The sequence below is a fragment of the Acipenser ruthenus genome, chromosome 3, assembly GCF_902713425.1.
Source record: "Acipenser ruthenus chromosome 3, fAciRut3.2 maternal haplotype, whole genome shotgun sequence".
Classification (NCBI taxonomy): Eukaryota; Metazoa; Chordata; class Actinopteri; order Acipenseriformes; family Acipenseridae; genus Acipenser; species Acipenser ruthenus.
The window spans coordinates 36,629,246-36,648,764 of record NC_081191.1 but is presented as its reverse complement, the minus strand read 5'-3'; the positions used below and the strand labels follow the sequence as shown (position 1 = coordinate 36,648,764).

General features: G+C 38.7%; 1 protein-coding gene across 1 annotated transcript in view; it reads left to right on the top strand.

Moving 5' to 3' along the window:
• The window catches only part of LOC117435282 (leucine--tRNA ligase, mitochondrial-like), an 86,785-nt gene that overhangs the window by 61,796 nt on the left and 5,470 nt on the right, over nucleotides 1-19,519 (top strand). The window contains exons 12-20 of the mRNA XM_034058327.3: nucleotides 1,505-1,788; nucleotides 3,504-3,602; nucleotides 5,205-5,342; nucleotides 6,153-6,256; nucleotides 9,563-9,745; nucleotides 10,097-10,266; nucleotides 12,378-12,455; nucleotides 12,903-13,014; nucleotides 16,863-16,990. Coding sequence (XP_033914218.3) covers nucleotides 1,505-1,788; nucleotides 3,504-3,602; nucleotides 5,205-5,342; nucleotides 6,153-6,256; nucleotides 9,563-9,745; nucleotides 10,097-10,266; nucleotides 12,378-12,455; nucleotides 12,903-13,014; nucleotides 16,863-16,990 — 1,296 coding nt within the window. The remainder of the gene's footprint in view (nucleotides 1-1,504; nucleotides 1,789-3,503; nucleotides 3,603-5,204; nucleotides 5,343-6,152; nucleotides 6,257-9,562; nucleotides 9,746-10,096; nucleotides 10,267-12,377; nucleotides 12,456-12,902; nucleotides 13,015-16,862; nucleotides 16,991-19,519) is intronic.

Below are 19,519 nucleotides of genomic sequence, written 5' to 3'. Positions count from 1 at the left end.
ATATTTGGTGTGACCACGGTTGTGTGCTAACAAGGGTTATTACATAAAAAATGTAAGTGAAATAAAACAAGAAGTTGGCAGATGGCACAGCAAGTACATGCTTTGATCGATATTTCAGCATCTTTCTTTATACCTCTTCACTCAGGTTACATTGTTGTAAGGTAAGGCATTCTGCAGATGGGCCACAAAGGAAGTGCTGTCATCGCCTCCGACATTATTATAGAGCTGTCAAGGCTGCTCACAATGGACAAAAATTGGTGCAAAGGATCAAAACTAAAAAGGAAAGAAATACAAAAAATTGCTGTAGCAATTCCGAGGCTTTGTATTGAAGGAATGCACCTCACACTGAAACATTTCTCACGTACATTTAACTACACAGTAAAACCTCTGTAATCCAGGCCCTCTATATACTGTATAATTCTGCATGATTTATGGGTCCCTACTGAAATGAATGGTGTGATACCCTCTACAATTTGGAACCTATCTATTCTGGAGTCCAGCATGTTTTTAAGTCTGCTGCCTAAAATCAATGTAAATCTGACTGCAGTCCAGCATGGGGTCATGTGATTTTTCTTTTCTAAGTTTAAAACTAGTATAAAAAGCAAAACAAAAACAAAAGCAAGACGTTGAGTAGATACTTGCATGTCCCGCCAGCACGTTTCTGAATTGCTCAGTTGTTGAACTGCAAGGTATGTCTTGAAAGATTTGCACTTACCAAAAAAGCTGAAAGTTTACCAAAACCAATAAAAAAGGGAACACAGTAAAAAATTCAAAATGTGTGAGGCAAACCGTTCTGAGAAGAAAAGGTGCCTACTTAAAAGCAATACAGAGAAAACCTGAATGCAAGCAAACACCTGAATCCTGCTTGCTGAATTAATATGAACAAGTGAATGACTTTCTATGGGAATGGTTTAAACAAGCTTGTGCTAAAAACAGGTAAAGATTTTGTTGAGGCATTGTTGTGTTTATTATACTGGGTATGTACAGTAATCAAGTTGTTTTTTAAAAGCATTCAAATTGTTTTGTCATTTTACCTTTTTTTAGATACAGTATTCTATTATTTACAGTAACTGTAATCCAGCGCTGTGTAAGCCAGTACAATTTTCCAGTCCTAAGTGACACTGGATTGGACAGGTTTTACTGTATTTCTAAATTCCATATTTCCATAAGTCACACATTTTCTTTTGTATCTTACAACAGTGGTTCCTTATACAGTCCATGTATAATTTATTATTATTTATTTGAAAAACGGGTGGTGAGCCTCCAAGTAGGTTAGCACTGTCGCCAATGGACAGGGGAAACAAATACAGTTTGAAATTAATATTTCAGAATTTGCCATCTTAGATATGATGAACATGCCGACATCCCTATCTAACATACGCCAATAATTCAATAATGAAGCAAACAAATAAAATGTACTTTTTATTGTTTAAAACAGTAAGAGATACACTTACAATATATAATTGAGATTAATCAGTCCTGAAATGAAAGATCTGTGCTTTAGTTCACAGGCCTTGACAGACGAGCAGCCTTCAATGCCATCACAGAGAAAGCCCGAGAGAACAACGTTGGTGGATACCTCACAAGTTCCAAGTTGCGGGATTGGCTGGTCTCCCGCCAGAGGTACTGGGGAACCCCGATACCCATAATGCACTGCCAGTCCTGCGGCACCCTGCCCGTGCCTACCGAAGACCTGCCTGTCTTGTTGCCCAAGGCGGGGTCGTTTACTGGAAAGGGGGCTTCACCTTTAGCAGTGGCTTCACACTGGTTTACCTGTACCTGCCCCAAGTAAGTACACCACTGCTGTTTGACTCTTGCCTTTCAGTCTTTTCAGAGCATGTATTCAGCTGGTACTGAAATACAGGGTTATAGAATGGCAAATGTTTGTGTATGAAGGAATATCAGGGTAGAAGTGAACTGTTTATGCACTATGAATGCTGTTATAACTAGGTGTTCTGATTTTAGGGCTAAACCAAATAAGGGCAGATTTCTACTGGAATATTTTATATTGGGATTAAACCTGATTTCACAAATAATTTAGCTAATCAATTAACCAGTCATCATGATCATTTTCTAGTAAAAAAACAAAAATCGGAACCCTAAAAATCACCCATACAAAGCCGCTTGTCATCCTATAACCCTATTATACACGGCTTTACAGTAATAAATCGACTACAACTAGAAGTGTTTGTATTTATAACACACCTTAATTAGTCAATTAGCACGTTCGTTGAAAAGGTGATTAAAAGAAATTCTGTGAACTGCATGAGGTATGTCCCACAATTGTGACATCACTGTTTTAAATTGAGTTTGCAATCAAAGGGAATTCCAAGAGGTATCTCGGGTATGAATTTTTTAAAGATGATGTCAACCGTGTTGAGAATAAAGCAGGGTAGAATCTCAATGTGGATATGGCTGATGTCATGAAAGGAGTTATTTTGTAATGTTTTGTAAAGCTGTTAGTTGGTCTCCCCAATACACAGTAATATTCCTCTCTTGATTGTTTTGTGCAGTGCTGAGATTCCAAGTTATTCTGTGTTCAGTTACTGTGGTGATGTAAAGGGTGTGTGTGGAGGATGCTATGCAAAATAGAAACCAAAAAACACATTGCATTAGTACCTTTTTATGTATGTTAGTCACAAGTACTCTGATCCATTCCTGTGAGATGATGATGATGATGATGACGATGATGATGATGATGATGATGATGATGATGATGATGATGATGATGATAGATGTCTGGTATCGTCAATCTGGAGAAACATTAGCTTATCAATGGCCCTTATTACCAGCAACATGTGTCCCTTGAAATACTTGAATGCATTATTCAAAATCAGTTCTGTGCATGAGGCAAATTGAAAGGCCGATATTAAGAAAAGCATGAATTGGGTTCTACTAGATTTATTGCCTATTCAAAGCAGTTTTTGAGGAAACGATATACGACTTTCCCTTATTATTAAGAGTCCCCATAATGGGGGCTCATGAGCTAATGTGCTCTTCGTAAATCTAGTTCAGTATCCACTATATATTCTCTGTCTTCCTTACCAAATAACATTATAACAATTTTAAGGCTGTTTCAGGGTTTTCCAACAAAACAATGACAAGGTCAAGTAACCCCTGCTGGCCCATTTGAGCTGAAAGGCCCAAAAGAAAATGAGCAGGAAAACCTGGTTTAACTTCTATTATTAGTACACAGGGTTCTGTCTGGAGAGAATACTAATATTACCAAAGCCCCTGATTTAGATTTTTGTCCTCCAGAGAGCATACAAACAAATGTTTGGCCTAAAATAAATGATTATCAGTGTACCTTGACTAGTACCAGCGTCTGAAGCAACAGATTGCATCTGGGAACATTAATTTCTTTTTAAGCAAATATACGGAAATTGCTTTACTGGTTGGCACAGCAGTTTGTTGCCTATGGTGTATATTTGTTTGTTTAATTTTGAAATGAAATTGCCACGTTCTGACCCGGCTGACAGTGATTCCTACTGTTTCCTCCCTAGGTGTAGGGGCCCAGCTCGCAGGGAAACAGACACCATGGATACATTTGTAGATTCGGCCTGGTATTACTTCAGATACACAGATCCTCACAATACACAGAGGTGAGAAACTTTAAAATGAATTGTCCACCAAATAAATGAATTAAGAATATGAAGTGTTTTGTCATCTTGGTGTAATTAACTTAGATGTGGGGATGGAATAGAAATGATTTTATTCCAATGATGTCACAGAGAATGTGTTATGTATTGTGTGATTATTTATTAATTCATTTGGGGGGGTGGGTGTATTTAAAATGCAAAGGAGATAAAAGTAAGTAAAAGTCATGTTACTATTTGCAAAAAATACATAGGCAGGTCAACATAAAATGGGCAGGAGTTCAAGTGTTCTGCCGAAGCGGTTTCATGTGCAGCATGTAATGTAATGCGCAGTACAAGGCTTTCTCATCTCTACTGGTAAATGACCTTGATGGCACATGTGCTGTAGTGACCATTTCCAGTGTATATATAGCAGTAAGACTTCCCGGAGTGTTGTGTTTCCATTACAAGAGGATTAGAGACATGCAGCCACACTTGTATCCTATAAAGACCTTGGGTAGGGTGTGGTTATGTAGTGATACATAACCCCACCATACATCCTACATCTCCTGCTTGCTGCTTAAGTAAGTATTAATACCTGACACAGCAGACATTACCAGCTATAGCTGATAATGCTGACCTTGGTGTCCCCTTTTAAAATCCTTTATAAATTGCAAAAAACGGTTGTTTATGAAGAAATTTAACAATGTGTTTTTACAGTTATTTCTCCTCGATCACATTAAGTTGCTTAAAACGAAGCCACTGTTACCACAAGAATTTGAATGAATGGCTCCATGAGGTTTATAATGCTTATAATTTAAGAATCCCTTACCATCTCCATTGCTTGTACATTTAGAGGTTTAAAAGGAGTTCGGAGAACATTTTTGAAAGGATTTGTGTTGCTATGTACAGTACTGCCCCCTAGTGTCTCCTTTTCACATTGTAATACTAATCATATATAGTTCAGACTCATTAAAATAAATCATTGAGTGTTGAGTGAAATCGAGTCAGTCTGTACGTTTTAACACTCCTGTTTTAAAGACACACTATTAATGTGAGTGCTGAAGCCAGTATAAGACTACAGAAGTATATGTTTTCTTAAATTCTGTTGCCCTTTCCAGCAACCTTAAAATTATAAAGTACCATAAACCAGAGTTACATCTTTTTGTATTTTTTGTAAAAACATTTCTACTGTTAGTGAGTCTACTGTAGGCATGGCCAACTCTGGTCCTGGAGGGCCATTTTAAGCAAGGTTTAACAGCTTTAATGAAATAATTAACTGATTTTGAGACTCTCTTGTTTACTTCGGTCAATTAAACAATTAGACATGTGGGCTACCCACTTGTGTACAAAAATGAATTGGATCAAATGAAGGATAGTCAGTGTAATATTTTTTATGAATCATATCTGTTCAGTGTGTTAAGACTTTATGGAGACTAGACTCCCTGAAATATAAAATGGCTGCTTTTATTCTGGAAAAATGATGATCTGATCTTATCTAATGAGATTATTTTTTTAAAGAACCAATTCATTTTTAGGTTTTGACAGAGTATTTCATTAACAAGTTGTGTTTTATGAGCCTCCATCAGTTCCTGTATGTGTAAATCTATACAACCTTTACATTTGCAGGCCTTTCGACCGGGTCCTTGCAGATCACTGGTTGCCTGTGGATTTGTACATCGGAGGGAAGGAGCATGCTGTTATGCATTTATACTATGCACGATTCTTTAGCCACTTCTGTAAAGATCAGAACCTTGTGAAACATCGGTAGGAGAAAAGCAATGCTTCAGCTATGTAACTTTTTCTTTGATCTTTGTTGTCATTTATCACATGTCGGCTATCACCTGTGCTGTCAGTAGTATGGATCCTACAGGTGGTACTATAGCAACATTGACAAAGGCAAATGCATACAACTGGTAATAAACAGCGTACCGTAATAGTAGTTGAAGGAAAGAAAGAGCAGTTAATTTATTCTTCTGAGTAGTTTCTGGATAGTGTTATACTGTAAAACTAGATTTAGTCTTTGCAGTAGTTTCAAAACAGGGCTCTGATATGCATTCTGTATAAACAGCAATATAAATATTGTCCTTCAATAAAATAAATATTTTATTGGAGAAGCTTCAGGTGTTTTTTTTTCTTTTTAATTCATTATATAGTACTCCCATTTAAAACACTAGTAGGGACCTTGGTAAAAGACACAGTGATATTTCCGGCTTATGACAAAAACACACATGCTAGTGGAATGGTGTTACCATCCTGCCTTATAACTGGTTGTACTGTAAAAAGGGCAGAGCTGTATTACTGTAAAAAGGGCAGAGCTGTATTACTGTAAAAAGGGCAGAGCCGTATTACTGTAAAAAGGGCAGAGCTGTATTACTGTAAAAAGGGGCAAGCTGTATTACTGTAAAAAAGGGCAGAGCTGTATTACTGTAAAAAGGGGCAAGATATATTACTGTAAAAAGGGGCAAGCTGTATTACTGTAAAAAGGGGCAAGCTGTATTACTGTAAAAAGGGGAGAGCTGTATTACTCTGTTCCACATTTGTTCTCAGGCGTCTCTTCATTTGTTAATCTTGCAGAGAGCCTTTCCACAAGCTTCTTGTCCAGGGCCTCATCAAGGGGCAGACCTTCAGGTCAGCAGAAAGTGGCCAGTTTCTGAAGAGGGAGGAGATCGACTTCTCAGGTGAGAGATCACTCTGTCTGCCCAGTGCTGCATCACTGGAAGGACTAAGGCTGTGAATCTTACCTTGTATTAGCACTAGAAACTTTATCACAGATTTTCACATTCCATGCTATAGATTTTGAATGTTTAAACTGCTGCTTCTCGGTATCTTATCACATCCTGTGTTAAAGGTCAGCTCCATAATCTGACCCAGGAGGTGATAAGGAAACAGAACAGCAGTTTAAACTTTCTGAAGATTTAAAGTTATCACACCTTTAAACAATTCTATGTAGATAACAAACCACCGCTGTCTATCAATGGTGCTGTGAGCTGTCCACTGTTGCCAAAGCCCCAGATATCATTTTTGACCTGCAAAAGAGTTTGCTGTACAAACTACTGTGCAGTACAAACAAATTTGTTTAAAGGAAAAAATGATCGGTGTACCGTGACTAGAACAGATTTATTTTTAAAGAAATATATGTAAGTTGCTGTTCTGGTTGGCACAACAGTTATTACATATGATGTCAAATGTTGGATATTTTAAAACCCATTATTGCATGCTGACCCATGGTCTGGCCTCACTGACACAGAAAATGATAAGGAAGTCTGTGTTACAACCCTATTAATACTCTGCAGTACCATTTCAAAATACATATTTACCTCTTGTTGTTCACCTGTCCCACAGTATTAGCAAAGCTGGACAAAGTAGAGGGCTCAATTTTTAGGCTTGTCTGTTTGCCCAGGACAGTTAAAAATTGGCTTCATAAATATATTTTAACAACGTCTTGCATAAGAAAGTCATAAATATTCTGTAAGAAAGCTGACACTTCCTGTATTGGTGTGTGCCGGCATTTATGCAGTGGTACAGTAGCTAAAGATCATAGAGAAGCTGGGGTCCCCAAGGGGGGCGTCACATTGGCTCTGACGCTCCCAGGGTGGGGGGTGGGAAACCGGCAGGGATGACCCTACCGGCCAGACACCGAGCACATTCAGAGTGGATAAAAAGCAGGGCTGATCTCTGTTCTCCGGGGAAAATAAATAAAAATAATAATTGGTCATTCTAAATTAAAAAAAAAAAGATCATAGAGAACTCCACTTCTGCAATGTACACATCAGCATACCTCTTGTGTTTTACCAATCAAATTGCAGTTTGTCAGCTGCGTACAGTACTATTATGGGATGTAAAGCGCATTCCGCAGGTTACTGTGCCTCTTATGCAGGAATTTTATTTCGTAGTTGTGGGATGAATTGTAATAGTTCAGCATATTTTACATTTATTTGGCTTCCTTGAAAAGCAAGACAAGTGACGTGAATACAGATATTTACTGAGGGCAATATGCAGCGCAAACCCACAGTTAAAATTGCCTGTCACCTTACCAAGTTATGTGGTTTGCAGTGCTGTTCTTTAGAAATAAACTTAAACGCTACATATACTGTAGTGTACTACTGTACATCTGCATGTTTGTAATTCCCTTTTGTTTGCAGACAACCAGTGATGTGCCTTATGTCATGTTCGAGGCCCTACAGTTTACATGAGACTCACTGGATTAATTAGACTGCCGTTTCAGCTCGTCTGGTCTTGTTGGGTCTTCACAGTCCTTGTAGTCTCTATAAAGTAGAAACGCTGCTCTGGAGATACACGACTCGGACACGTGTAACTTTGGAACAATACCTCAAGTTTTATTAGCGAGTCATGTAACGCTGCATACAAATCCGAACATGCTCTCCGTCTAAACCTAGCCACGCGCCAACAGCACGTTGTGTCCTGCGTAGTGACGCGGCTCAACATGATGCCTAATGCATTATGTGACACCTTATACTTGTTCATGTGGCAATTAGAAAAGAATTCCCTTAAAATCTAGCGCTGACGTAGCACATGTGAGAACATTTCTCCTAACAGGAAAGAGACTGCTCTATACTGACAAAAAAAAGCTTGGTACTGATATTGCACAGGGTGGTTGCAATTATTTACTGCATCTCCAAGGTCTTGTGATTAGTTAACATTATCAGCACTGTACAAAGGCAGACCTGTTCACATGTTCTAAGTTAGGGTGCATTCATAAACTCAGTCTGACTCTCTGAAAGAGCATCCGAGAAATCTCTTCGGAGTGCTTCAGAGCGTGAATTTTCTCTTTTAGTTTTCGAATAACCTAAAACGGTTTAATACTGATAGTACTATTATTAACTATGATCATTATGTATTTGTGCTGTTTAATGGCTTTTTCTTAGACCAATTTTTTTATTTATATATATTTTTACATGGGTTTTCAATTCAAGTCTAATACTACTGTAATGATTACTGCTGCTCTTCAGTTAGATTTTTTTTGTTTTGTTTTGTTTGTGCGGCTTTATTGTTAAAATTTTTTTTTAAAAAAGCGAAAAACTGGTAAGTGCTAATTGGTGTTGAACAAGGCTAGCGTGTAGACGACTGCTCCCCTTTCTCCCCTTCAGTCGCTTCAAAATGTAAAACCCAAACTTAAAATATGTGGAATATGTTTTTGTTTCTCAAAAAATATTAAAATGACAAATATAGAAATAAATAATAAAAATAGGTGTAGAATATACCCGCATCCACCACAGCGAGCCGTTAACCATTTTGAAAGTGAACGCTCTGAGAATCCAGCTTTGAAGCTGCAGTGGCCAGAGTGTGCGCTGAGCGCTCCGAAATCCATCTCCTCTGAGTTTTCAAACGACACCACAGAGTTTACAAACGGTCAGAGTACGCTCTGACACTCTGAGATTGAGTTTACGAACACACCCAAAATCAAATAAGCAAATTATAGAAAAAAAAGACGTGAGAGAATGCTAATGTGACACAAATGACACAAGTAAACAAAAGGTACTATACAATAAAATATCAAGTTCAAAAGAGATTAAAAGGCCACGTCTGGAGTTTTATTGTGGCTGCAAAGCTTTGTTGTATATTATCAAGAACACAGAGGTTAACTTGCTGATGTATTTTCCTTTTTGTTCCCTTTGAGCATGAGGTTTCATTGTCCCTTGTCTTTCTAAAATATAAATAGGATGTTCACAGTCATTGAGTGAAGACAGGTGTACTGTAGTTTCGGTGCTGAATCTTTCACCTTTTTCATCCAGCAACCCCCAGTGGTTGTAGTGGATTTTATATCCATGTGTATTTTAAGGTAAAACATGCTGGGCATCACATAGCAATCAGATTAGAGATAATAATCCAATGCAATTTGACCCTCCCAGATATTTTAATATAGTAAGCAGACAAAGAAGTAGTTGAACATGATTGTGGGACACTGCTGTTAAGCGTAAAATATATACAGTCGAAACAATGAGATGCACTTGTTGTTGTTCAAGGTGCGGAGCCTGTCCATGCAGACAGTAAGAAGGCACTGCAGATGACCTGGGAGAAGATGAGCAAGTCGAAACACAACGGGATCGACCCGGAGGAGGTGGTGAAGCAGTACGGGATAGACACAGTGCGCCTCTACATCCTGTATGCAGCGCCCCCTGAGCAGGACATTCTCTGGGACGTCAAGAGTAAGACTTTTAGGGATTCCACATGGAGCGTCACATTGGCTCTGGTGCTGGGGAGGCAAAATCAGCAGAGACTGTTTATCCTCACCGCACTACAGCAATCACAGTAAAGTTGCATTGATCTAGCTGAGCATGTATATTTGGTGCCTCCCACTCTCTGGAACCAAGTTGTAAATATGCCTTTTTTCTTGCAATTTTCTTTTCTATATCTGTACATGAGCAGCACTGTATCTCCTTTCTGTAGGAGAACCGTTTTTTTTTATATACGAAACCTTCTGCTGAAAAGAGAGCACATAGATACATTTGAAGAAGTGATGTTTCACCCTGACCTGTCACCTTTTGTCTTCCCCTCAGCGGATGCTATCCCTGGAGTACTGAGATGGCAGTCTAGACTCTGGACCTTGGTGAGCAAGCTCATTGATGCTCGGAATTCTGGGATACTTCCCAATCAGGACCTGCTGAGCAAAAAGGAGAAGACTGAAGCAAAGAAAATTTGGGAGAACAAAAACTATGCTCTGTCTCAGGTTAGGTTTAAGGATTTGCAGTGTTCTTTGTGAATACCCAGACAATATGGAGAGAGAATAAATTGTACATTTTAGCACAGTTGAAGGGATATGAACCAAAAGTGAACATATAAAGTAGGTTTTGTTAGCTGTTAATAATGGTAATTACTGCATACAAAACTGTCTGTTTTTTTAGAAACTGTTGTTTCCATCAAATTAGTCCATCGATAATAGCACTTGAAAATAAATGTGCTCTTTGTACTAATGCAGAGAGAAGTTTGATGAACAGTTAAAAATAGAATTTCAAATACATTCTGCACATTCTAGTCAATGATGTCATTGTCGTTTAAATAGCAAGTGAGGTTGTGATTAGGCTAACTCAGTCAGATTAAGTTAATTCAATCAGTGCACACCCATCTTAAAAGTTTATCAACAGCATGCACAATTCCCTCTGAAGCTTATTTGAAAGTCTTGCCAAGTTACATTCTTTCTTATTTGTTCTGGGAATAGGTTTTTAGTTGATAGCTAAGCGGTGTGCAGCAATACTGTAACAGGACAGGCTCACAATCAATTATACAGTAATTTACAAATATATATAATCAGTGCATTAAAATCTTGCGAAACTCTTTTGGTCACATTGCGTCTTAGGATCATGACTTAATCATTAACAAAGTATCTTCTGCATATTATCTCTGAGCTTGTGCTCTCCTCTGATAAAACAGCAGCACAAACTTGATGTTTAAACAATTTTTAAACAAAAGTTTATCTCCATAATAGCTGAGTACATTTCAAGATGCCACATGATTGAGAAAATACGTTTTCAGACAGAAAGATCTACAGGGAGCATTTGACTCAAATTCGGGGAGCTTTTGCGGCTCATTGTGTGCTTCTAAGGCATTCATTTGTTTTTTAATACTAAATTTCAGTGTGTATCTGGGTGTATTTTTGTTTGCTGTTGTGTACACAGAAAATAGACGTGAACTGAAAAGAAATAAGAGCCACATACCTCTTGTGGTGGTGAGTCACCCTGGAATTTTTACATGCACAGACGCACAGAATGTTTTAAAACTAAGGTCCAGCTTGACTCTGACTCTGAGTCGGCTGTAGACTAATGCGGTAAACATTCACGGTAAGAACTCCAAGCAGCAGACCTGGCCTAAATAATGCAGACTCGCACCATCAACCCTGCTATTATCACTATGGAAACGGATCATCATAGCCACAACTTCCCACGCTCTGCTTCTCTCACTTATTCAGCTCAGCACCCATGCATGTTGTAGTTCCAAGGGCTGGGTAATATTAAAAAGTAAGAATCTTAAGATTATCATTTTTTTTATGTATTTCATTACTATCCTTTTTTCATTTTCAAGAGCTGCTCTTCTTTTCTAGCTGCCTGCCATTGACGTACATTGCGTAATGTTGGGTAGGTGAGCTGAAGCCAGCACCATCAAACATCTAGAACTGATTAGCAACTCCTTCACTCAGGGGAAGGCACCTTAACACATTACAATCAAAACACATACATAATAATAACCACTCAGAGCAATTGAAGCTCTTTAGTCTTTTAAACCCGCTTTATAAATAGCTCCTTTATTATTAATCATTTATCAAATTGAGATTAAACCTTTTAAGGACATTCTTTAGAAAAAGCTTTTGAGACAACTGAAATCTGAGGATATAAGGAGTCTGTCAGTCTGTACGCACGATGTTACAGTCATTTTTACATGACGGGAGTCACTTATCCAATTGTCCAAAATGTTGTTACATTTTAACCACAAGTTATGGAGACAATCAGAATGTGTGACTATGTGAAGGAAGCCTATCCTGTAGCATGGTCATAATAAATTAATAGCATATTTAGAGTTTTTAATAGGATCCATAGTGGATTATGAATCTATTCAATTACTGAAACTTCTTAAGATTTTCCTTTTTTAATTGCTTCCTCTACAAGAAAATCTACAGCACAGCTGCCTGTATTATCTTTTATACTGTACACCATATACAGTTTTTCTTATTATTTGTGAATTCTGAAGCCCTCAGATTTGAAGCTTGGCCCTTCTTAAACAGTGACATGCAGGTTTGCTGCTCTGTGCAGTGTGTGATGTTCCTTCCTGTTGCTTTTACACCACTAGGTAACAAGTCACTTCACAGAGGATTTCCTGTTGAACGCGGCAATCTCCCGCCTCATGGGTCTCACCAACACACTCTCGGTGAGTCTGAGAGAGAACTCTGGCTGGGAGGGGACACCACTGGGAACACTGCACCGCATGAAGAAAAAAAAAACCTACATGCACACACACTGTACATTGGTTGGACGAAAAATAGAAACACATATGTGATATGTACCACACACATTGCACCTCTCTAGATCTAGGACAATCATAAAAGAAAATACTGTATAGCTAGAAATTCAGATAAAATTAATCCTACACAATAACCGTTTCCTCATTGGGTTTGTGTCTATTGAAGTCCATAGACTTTTTCACACTCGGTAATGTTTGCACACCTTTTAGTTGCTGTAAATGTGTTTGGGTTCTTAAACACAGACATGCAGGCAGACATACATACATACGTGCATATGTAAAGTAAATGACCAACACAAAGACTTCATGTTCCAGTTCGAATTTTTATTTCATTCCTTCCCTGTGTCTCGACAGCAAGCCTCCCAACGTGTTGTTCTTCACAGTCCCGAGTTTGAAGAGGCCCTGGCCACTCTCTGTGTGATGGCTGCTCCCATGGCTCCTCACCTGGCCTCCGAGTTATGGAGAGGTACATGTAATCCTGTGTTCTTTTTTTTTTTTTTTTTTTTTTTTTTTATAAATTTAGTCGTCACCAATTATTTTTACCCCGGTTTTCACCCCAATTTAGCATGCCCAATTATCATCTGTATCCCCGGCTCACCGCTCGCAACCCCCCCGCCGACTCAGGAAACGGAGGCTGAAACACGCGTCCTCCGAAACGTGCTCCTTCCAAGCCGTCATTTTTCGCACTGCAGATCCACAGCAATGCTACCAGACCTATAGTGCCGGAGGACAACACAGATCTGGCGGCTCCGCTGCAGAGCCACAGGCGCCCTATCGGCCACAGGGGTCGCTGATGCGCGGTGAGCCGTGGATTCCCCTGCCGACCTAAGCCCTCCCTACCCGGGCAGCGCTCAGCCAATTGTGCGCCGCCCCCTAGGAACTCCCGGTCACGGTCAGCTGTGACATAGCCTGGATTCGAACCAGCGATTTCCAGGCTATAGGGCACATCCTGCGAGGAGCGCCTTTACTGGATGCGCCACTCGGGAGCCCCCATCCTGTGTTCTTTAGCAGTGGTGACATGAACTGTATTTCATACTCACTGCATTCCAGAACTCTATTTGGCACCTGTGTAGGGAGCATTCTTCCCTCTGGAACAGGAGGCCCAAGGCAATACTTATTTTAGCAGAGAACAGATGTTTTGAACAATGCATCTTCTTAAATAGAACTCTATCAGCCCATTACTGTTTCACACAAAAGCACATGGAATATGGCCTAATAATATGGAAATTATTGGAATCTGACGCCTCACCCTGCAGCCTCGGGTTACATACTTGTACTGTATAATTAAGGCGTCTGTTTTTGGGGTTTTATTAATTGTATTTTTCTGTGCTTATTTTTAGCTATTTTTTAGTTTTATGTAAATTGTTTTTTTTCTGAGCTTTCGTTTTTGATATACTGTATGAAATTAGTGTTTTCGGTTACTTTCCAAAATGCTTGAGCGTTTTTTTTTTTTTCAAAATATGTATAGTAACTCGACAGTACTTGCACACTTAAGTTGTACCTTCTTTCCTTTGCTGTCTTTCACAGCGAAATCTCTATGGTCACGGGCACATTCTTCTGGGGTTGTTGTGTGTAGGCATTTTTGTACATTTTCCCACAATTCTGTTTTAAATCCTCTGTATCTTAACTGTAATACAGCTTGAAATCGCACTAACAAGCCTCCATCCTGATTTGTAGTCTTGTTTTAAATCTTGCAAGCGGTGTCTCCAGTAGAAATGTAGGAATGTGCTGTCACTCAGTAGTTGGGGCAGGTTTAAAGTATTCAAAACGAATCAATGATAGATACAAGTCAGGAAGGCTGGACATTGCCCAGCAGCACTGGGAAATGTATTTATTATTATTTTTGTAGAAGGTTTTATTTTTTAATGGGGAAAAGGGTAAAGTCAACGTGAACTGATTAACCATTTCCACAGTTTTTCCGGTGTTTATTGGCTATCCACCAATTAAATTTTTTTGTATCGGGTGTGTTTTATCAGGTTTTATAGGTTAAAACCAAACATCAGAAGCCCTATGTATAATACACACCTCTTGTATAATACACTCATGTTATACCCTATCAAGTTAAGCTGTACATCTGACAAATTTAAACCTGGAATATATTGTACCTTTATATTGACATTATTAGTCACGAACATAAGAACATGATAAATGTTGATAGCGAGAACAAGTTGCTCGGCCCATCGAGGCTCGACCCTTGCAAGCACATGATTTGCCCTATCTAAAGGAATCTTATTTCAGAGGGCAGAGGATTTGTTTGAACATGTTTTTACTTAAAATTCTATTCAATGCATTGTGAAATTACTTGCTCCCTCTGCTCTGTGTTTGATGTAGGGACTTTGGTTCACTTTATCTATGCTATTTAGGATTTATAAAGTTTAATTAAACTCTTACTCTTTTTTCCTTGGCTGAAGCAGTATAATTCATTTTACCTTTTCTTAGGATTAGTGTGGTTGCTCTTTTCAGCTGTACCTTCTGCTGTAACTCTTACATACAGTTATATAGTTTGCATGGTTGGAATGGCTGGAATGTGGTACATTGATCTTGATATATCTGATCGGGCCGTTTTTCACATTTATGAAAGAATAGCAAGCATGTTAGCTTGAGTCATCAGTAATTGTTATGTTCATGTTACGCAGGGCTTGGAGATACAAAGGCAATACCAGACATGATTGAGTGACTAAAGGCAATTAATTGTTCTAGGGAACAGATTAAATCAGCTACACGCTTGCCTCAACTGTCAAGTCCTCTGGGAGCGCCCAGTCATCTATTGTTCCTGTGAACAGCAGTGATGTTGAGGAAGTGTAGTTGAACCTTGCATTTCCTCTTGTAGTGGAAATCCTGCACAACACAGAAGTCTATTAGAGAGCAGGGCTGAGCTGCATCACAGAGGTACAGTGCACAAGGCCAGTGTCCCAGCGCACCTAAGGTATTGGGATAAGAATGTTTATTTACATTGAAAGCATGCATTGTTTTATGTGCTACATTAGTCCCTCACAAATACACCATACATTCATATATGCTGGACACAACGTATGGCCCCCAATAATATCCAGTGAAGTGTGACACAAGGTCACTGTGAATTGCATGATCCAAAGAGACGCACTGAAAAAAAAACAGCTGTTAGAGTGACACCAAAGACAGGACGAAAATAAACGGACGATCAGTAACCTACTAATTCGCTAAAACTAAGATGATTAAAATAGGGCATATAAACTCATACTCTACAGTTTTTAAACTAACTGTGATCAAACAGTTGGAAAAGGGCGAGAAGCTATAAGAAATACTGATGGACTCCAGTGGTTTGAAACGCATAATATGGATGACAATAATTACAATTCTGAATTTGAAGTCTTTAGTTGTTTTTTGCAAAGAAAAGAAAGTCTGACTCATACCGTCAGAAACGTGTGCGGTTTAGCGAGGTATTACTGTACCAACATTGCTATATTTTACCATAATAATTTGACTTTGCTATGAAGAATCATCACAAAGGTTCAGGTTCATAATGACTTGACGAACGTTTAGACTGAAATTAAAAAGGATACGTTTTGGATAAACTTCCTTGAGTATATAATAATAGCAGGTGACAGTAGTTCAGCAGCCGGCATGAAAACACTCCATGGCAGCCCAAAGGTTGTGTGTTCCTGGTGACAAAGACGTACTCTTTGATTAAAAGTAAAACATGCTGACCCCGGGAAACAACACACACAAACAGACATAGCAGCTGCGCCATATGTGCGGTTCCTCATTCAGGGCACCCAGAATGTGTCGGATACGAAGAGGATAAGGAAACGTATATCCTTCCTGAAACCTTGTGCCTCAGATTCACACTGACCCTGTTGCTAATTTTATGAGAGGGGATTTACGCAATCAGCAGGGGGTCGTCAATATAGTTTTGCAACAGTACTTTTCTTTTGAAAAGATTTGTAAAGTAAAGGGTGAAGGCTGAATGCAACAAGAATAACCCTCTGTGGTACAAAACCCCACAACCCAATTTTGGCACGTCTGTAATTTTGGAGATTTTATACCATATTGTTAATTGTTCCTAATTTTCCATGATTTAATCGAATGTGGAAAGATAAAAGCAATATTTATTACACAGTTGTATCTGAACAAGTAACCCAGTCTAACAGAGTTCATCCAGAACTTTAAACAGCAAGTGTTAATTCAATATGTTTATTTGGAGGATAATTGCAGTGAAAAGCCAGGCAGCAAATGCTTTCCGGCACAGAGGAAATTGTTTTAAAAACAGTAGGCTTCTATAAAAAAAAAAATATAGCATTAGGTATTCTGACTGTCGTCACCATTTTGTTTCAGGGCTGTCTCAGGTGCAGAACAAACAGGCAAGCTGCTGGCAATGGGATTGTGACGTGCTGCTTCAGCCATGGCCCAGCGTGGACCCAGAGTATCTACAACAGCCAGACACAGTGGAAGTGACTGTCAGGGTGAGTAAGGAACAGCATTTTGAAAACGATTCACTGAAAAAAAAAAAAAAAAAAAATACCAAATTTTTACAGTGAGATCCGTAAGTGCTGCATAAGATAGTTGCGATATGTCTTCTCCGTTAAGGGCGTGCCATTCTTTTTTTGTATGCTGTCTTTGTCTTTTTTTCCCCAACACCTATTTTTCTATACAATTTTGAAAAAAAATGAATGTCGCATCACAGCTGCAACTCACTTACCAGTCAGGAGGTCTGAAGATCAACTGCTGTCATCCGCTTCTTTTGACCTGCCCATCCTAAGTAATGAAGGTTGCTAAACTACTGGACTTGAGTAGCATGGGGAGATTACAACACATGTGTTCTGTGTAAACATACCTAAGCACTGAGTGTTTGAGCTAAAAGTGTCTTTAGCACAATTGTTTCAGAAAGGAATAACACAGCCAGCAAAGTTATGTAACCAAAACAAATGCCTCGATGATTTAGGGGTCTGTAAGTATTCCTTAGTGTTAGCTTTAGTATTGTAATTGGTGTTTTATTCCTTTTAATAAGAAAAGGGGCTTAGTGAAGAACTTTGAGAAACCTTTCAGTTGAATTTGAACTTGGACATGTTCTAATAGTACAGTAGCAGTCAGTGTTTTTATAAAGCACTTTGTATAGGGTGGTTTCTCTGCATAGATGGAAATAAGACTGCCATTGCATAGGAGTTTTACAATGAGCTTGATTGGCTAGTGTGTATAAGAAGCTCAGGTGTGTCTAGCTCACATTAAACCCAGAGCCGGCCCTCACAGATATGTCTTATCTCCACCCCTGACTTGTAACTGGACATTGCTACAATATGAGCTTTCAAAAGGGTTACATTTTAAAGACTTTTTTTTTTTTAATAATGAAAATCAAAACCAACATGAAAGTGTTTAAAAGAACTGGTATTTTGAAAGTTGCTTAGCAAATCAGTGTGTTCATCACAGCTGGAAACACTTACTTTTCAAATATCTGGGAACTTCAAAGACGAAAGAGTGTCTGATTTGTGCCGCAGCATGTTCTGAATATCTCAAGCCCCTCGAACTCCTGGGTTCATTTTCACACCTCCCAGCCCTGCCCGCCAATGAGACGCCCCTAGATACCGCAGCTATTTATTTTGGGTTCTGTATGATGTTCACATGAAAGCATCTCATTACTTTCCAAGTCCCTGCAGATATTAAAACCTAATGCCTAGCTTTGCAATCAACAGTATGTCATTATAGGGCGAGTGGTAACAAAGGTATGTAACAGGAGCCTGTGGCTTCGCTGTATGCGTCAGCAGCATGCTGAAGCCTTGTTGTTCCTGGGATCCTAATAAAATATTATAGACTAGGTCCCCTAATATAACAAAATGTAAACATTTGAATAATTTGCACATTTTAATCATTGGAACGCAAATATTTATTTTACTAAAGTTATTGTTCATAAGGTCTTATTAATACTGGAGGTATTTCTTCCATCCACTGGGGGCAGTGTTGTGGGTGGGGGGGGCAGGTTAACTGTAACAATCTGGTATACCAGCTAAAACTAGAGAGAAGACACAGATGTCACAGATGTGCTTTAAACTTCTGAGCTTTAAAAGTCACCAGGATGTGATGACTGAAGCAGAAAATGAAGAAGAAGAAAAAGAATACATAAGTTCATTGTGATTTCTTAGACCTGTACCAGATTGTTCTTTAACATGAAGGGGAGTAAACAGCGGCCTCGAATTCTAAAGGCTCCAGTATGATGGAATAAAAAAGTAGAAGGGTCACTTTCCTATAACCAGCGAACGGGGCCCAGAAACCAGGCTTGTTGATAGTTATTAAAGGTATAACCATACTATGCCGTATTCCTATATACAGACTATGGCCAACAGTTTTGCATCACCTAGAATTTTAGGATTGAGACATAATTAAAAAAAAAAATAATAATAATTTCCATTACCTAAAAAAGGCATGAATTGTCGATTTAGGAGCACTATCAATTAGGCGTTACACATGGGTTGTTTTTTTTGTGTGTGTGTGCATTTGTATAAGACTGACTGTTAAAATTTGGTGACGTTGGTGCTTTGTAACTGAACTGTACCCCATTAAGACCGCGCGCGCACGCAGCATTTGACAGGCTGCACAAAATGTCAGTTTATCAGCCGAGATGATTAGTTGTTGCGTTATTAGTTGCGTTGGAAATTAATTATATCCTGTGGTTTCTTAGTAAAGCCCTTGAAAAACGTGACAATAAGCGGGTTTGTGAGATGATATTAAGAGAGGTAATTTCTCAAAGAACCTACGGTGCATGGTGAGTGGTTTTTCAAAAAATCGTGATAATAAACGGGCAATGATATTAAGTGAGGTGATACAAAATGGGTTCATCTGTATATGGAAAACTACAAAGCAGTATGTAATTCAATAAGTTAACCTGATAACATTTCTATCTGAAAAACAGGTTTCATTTGGCTTTATGAAGCAAAATGTGTTAATTCTATAGAGTTATACAAAAAAAACAACTTTTGGCCATTGCATTGGTATTGCATTGC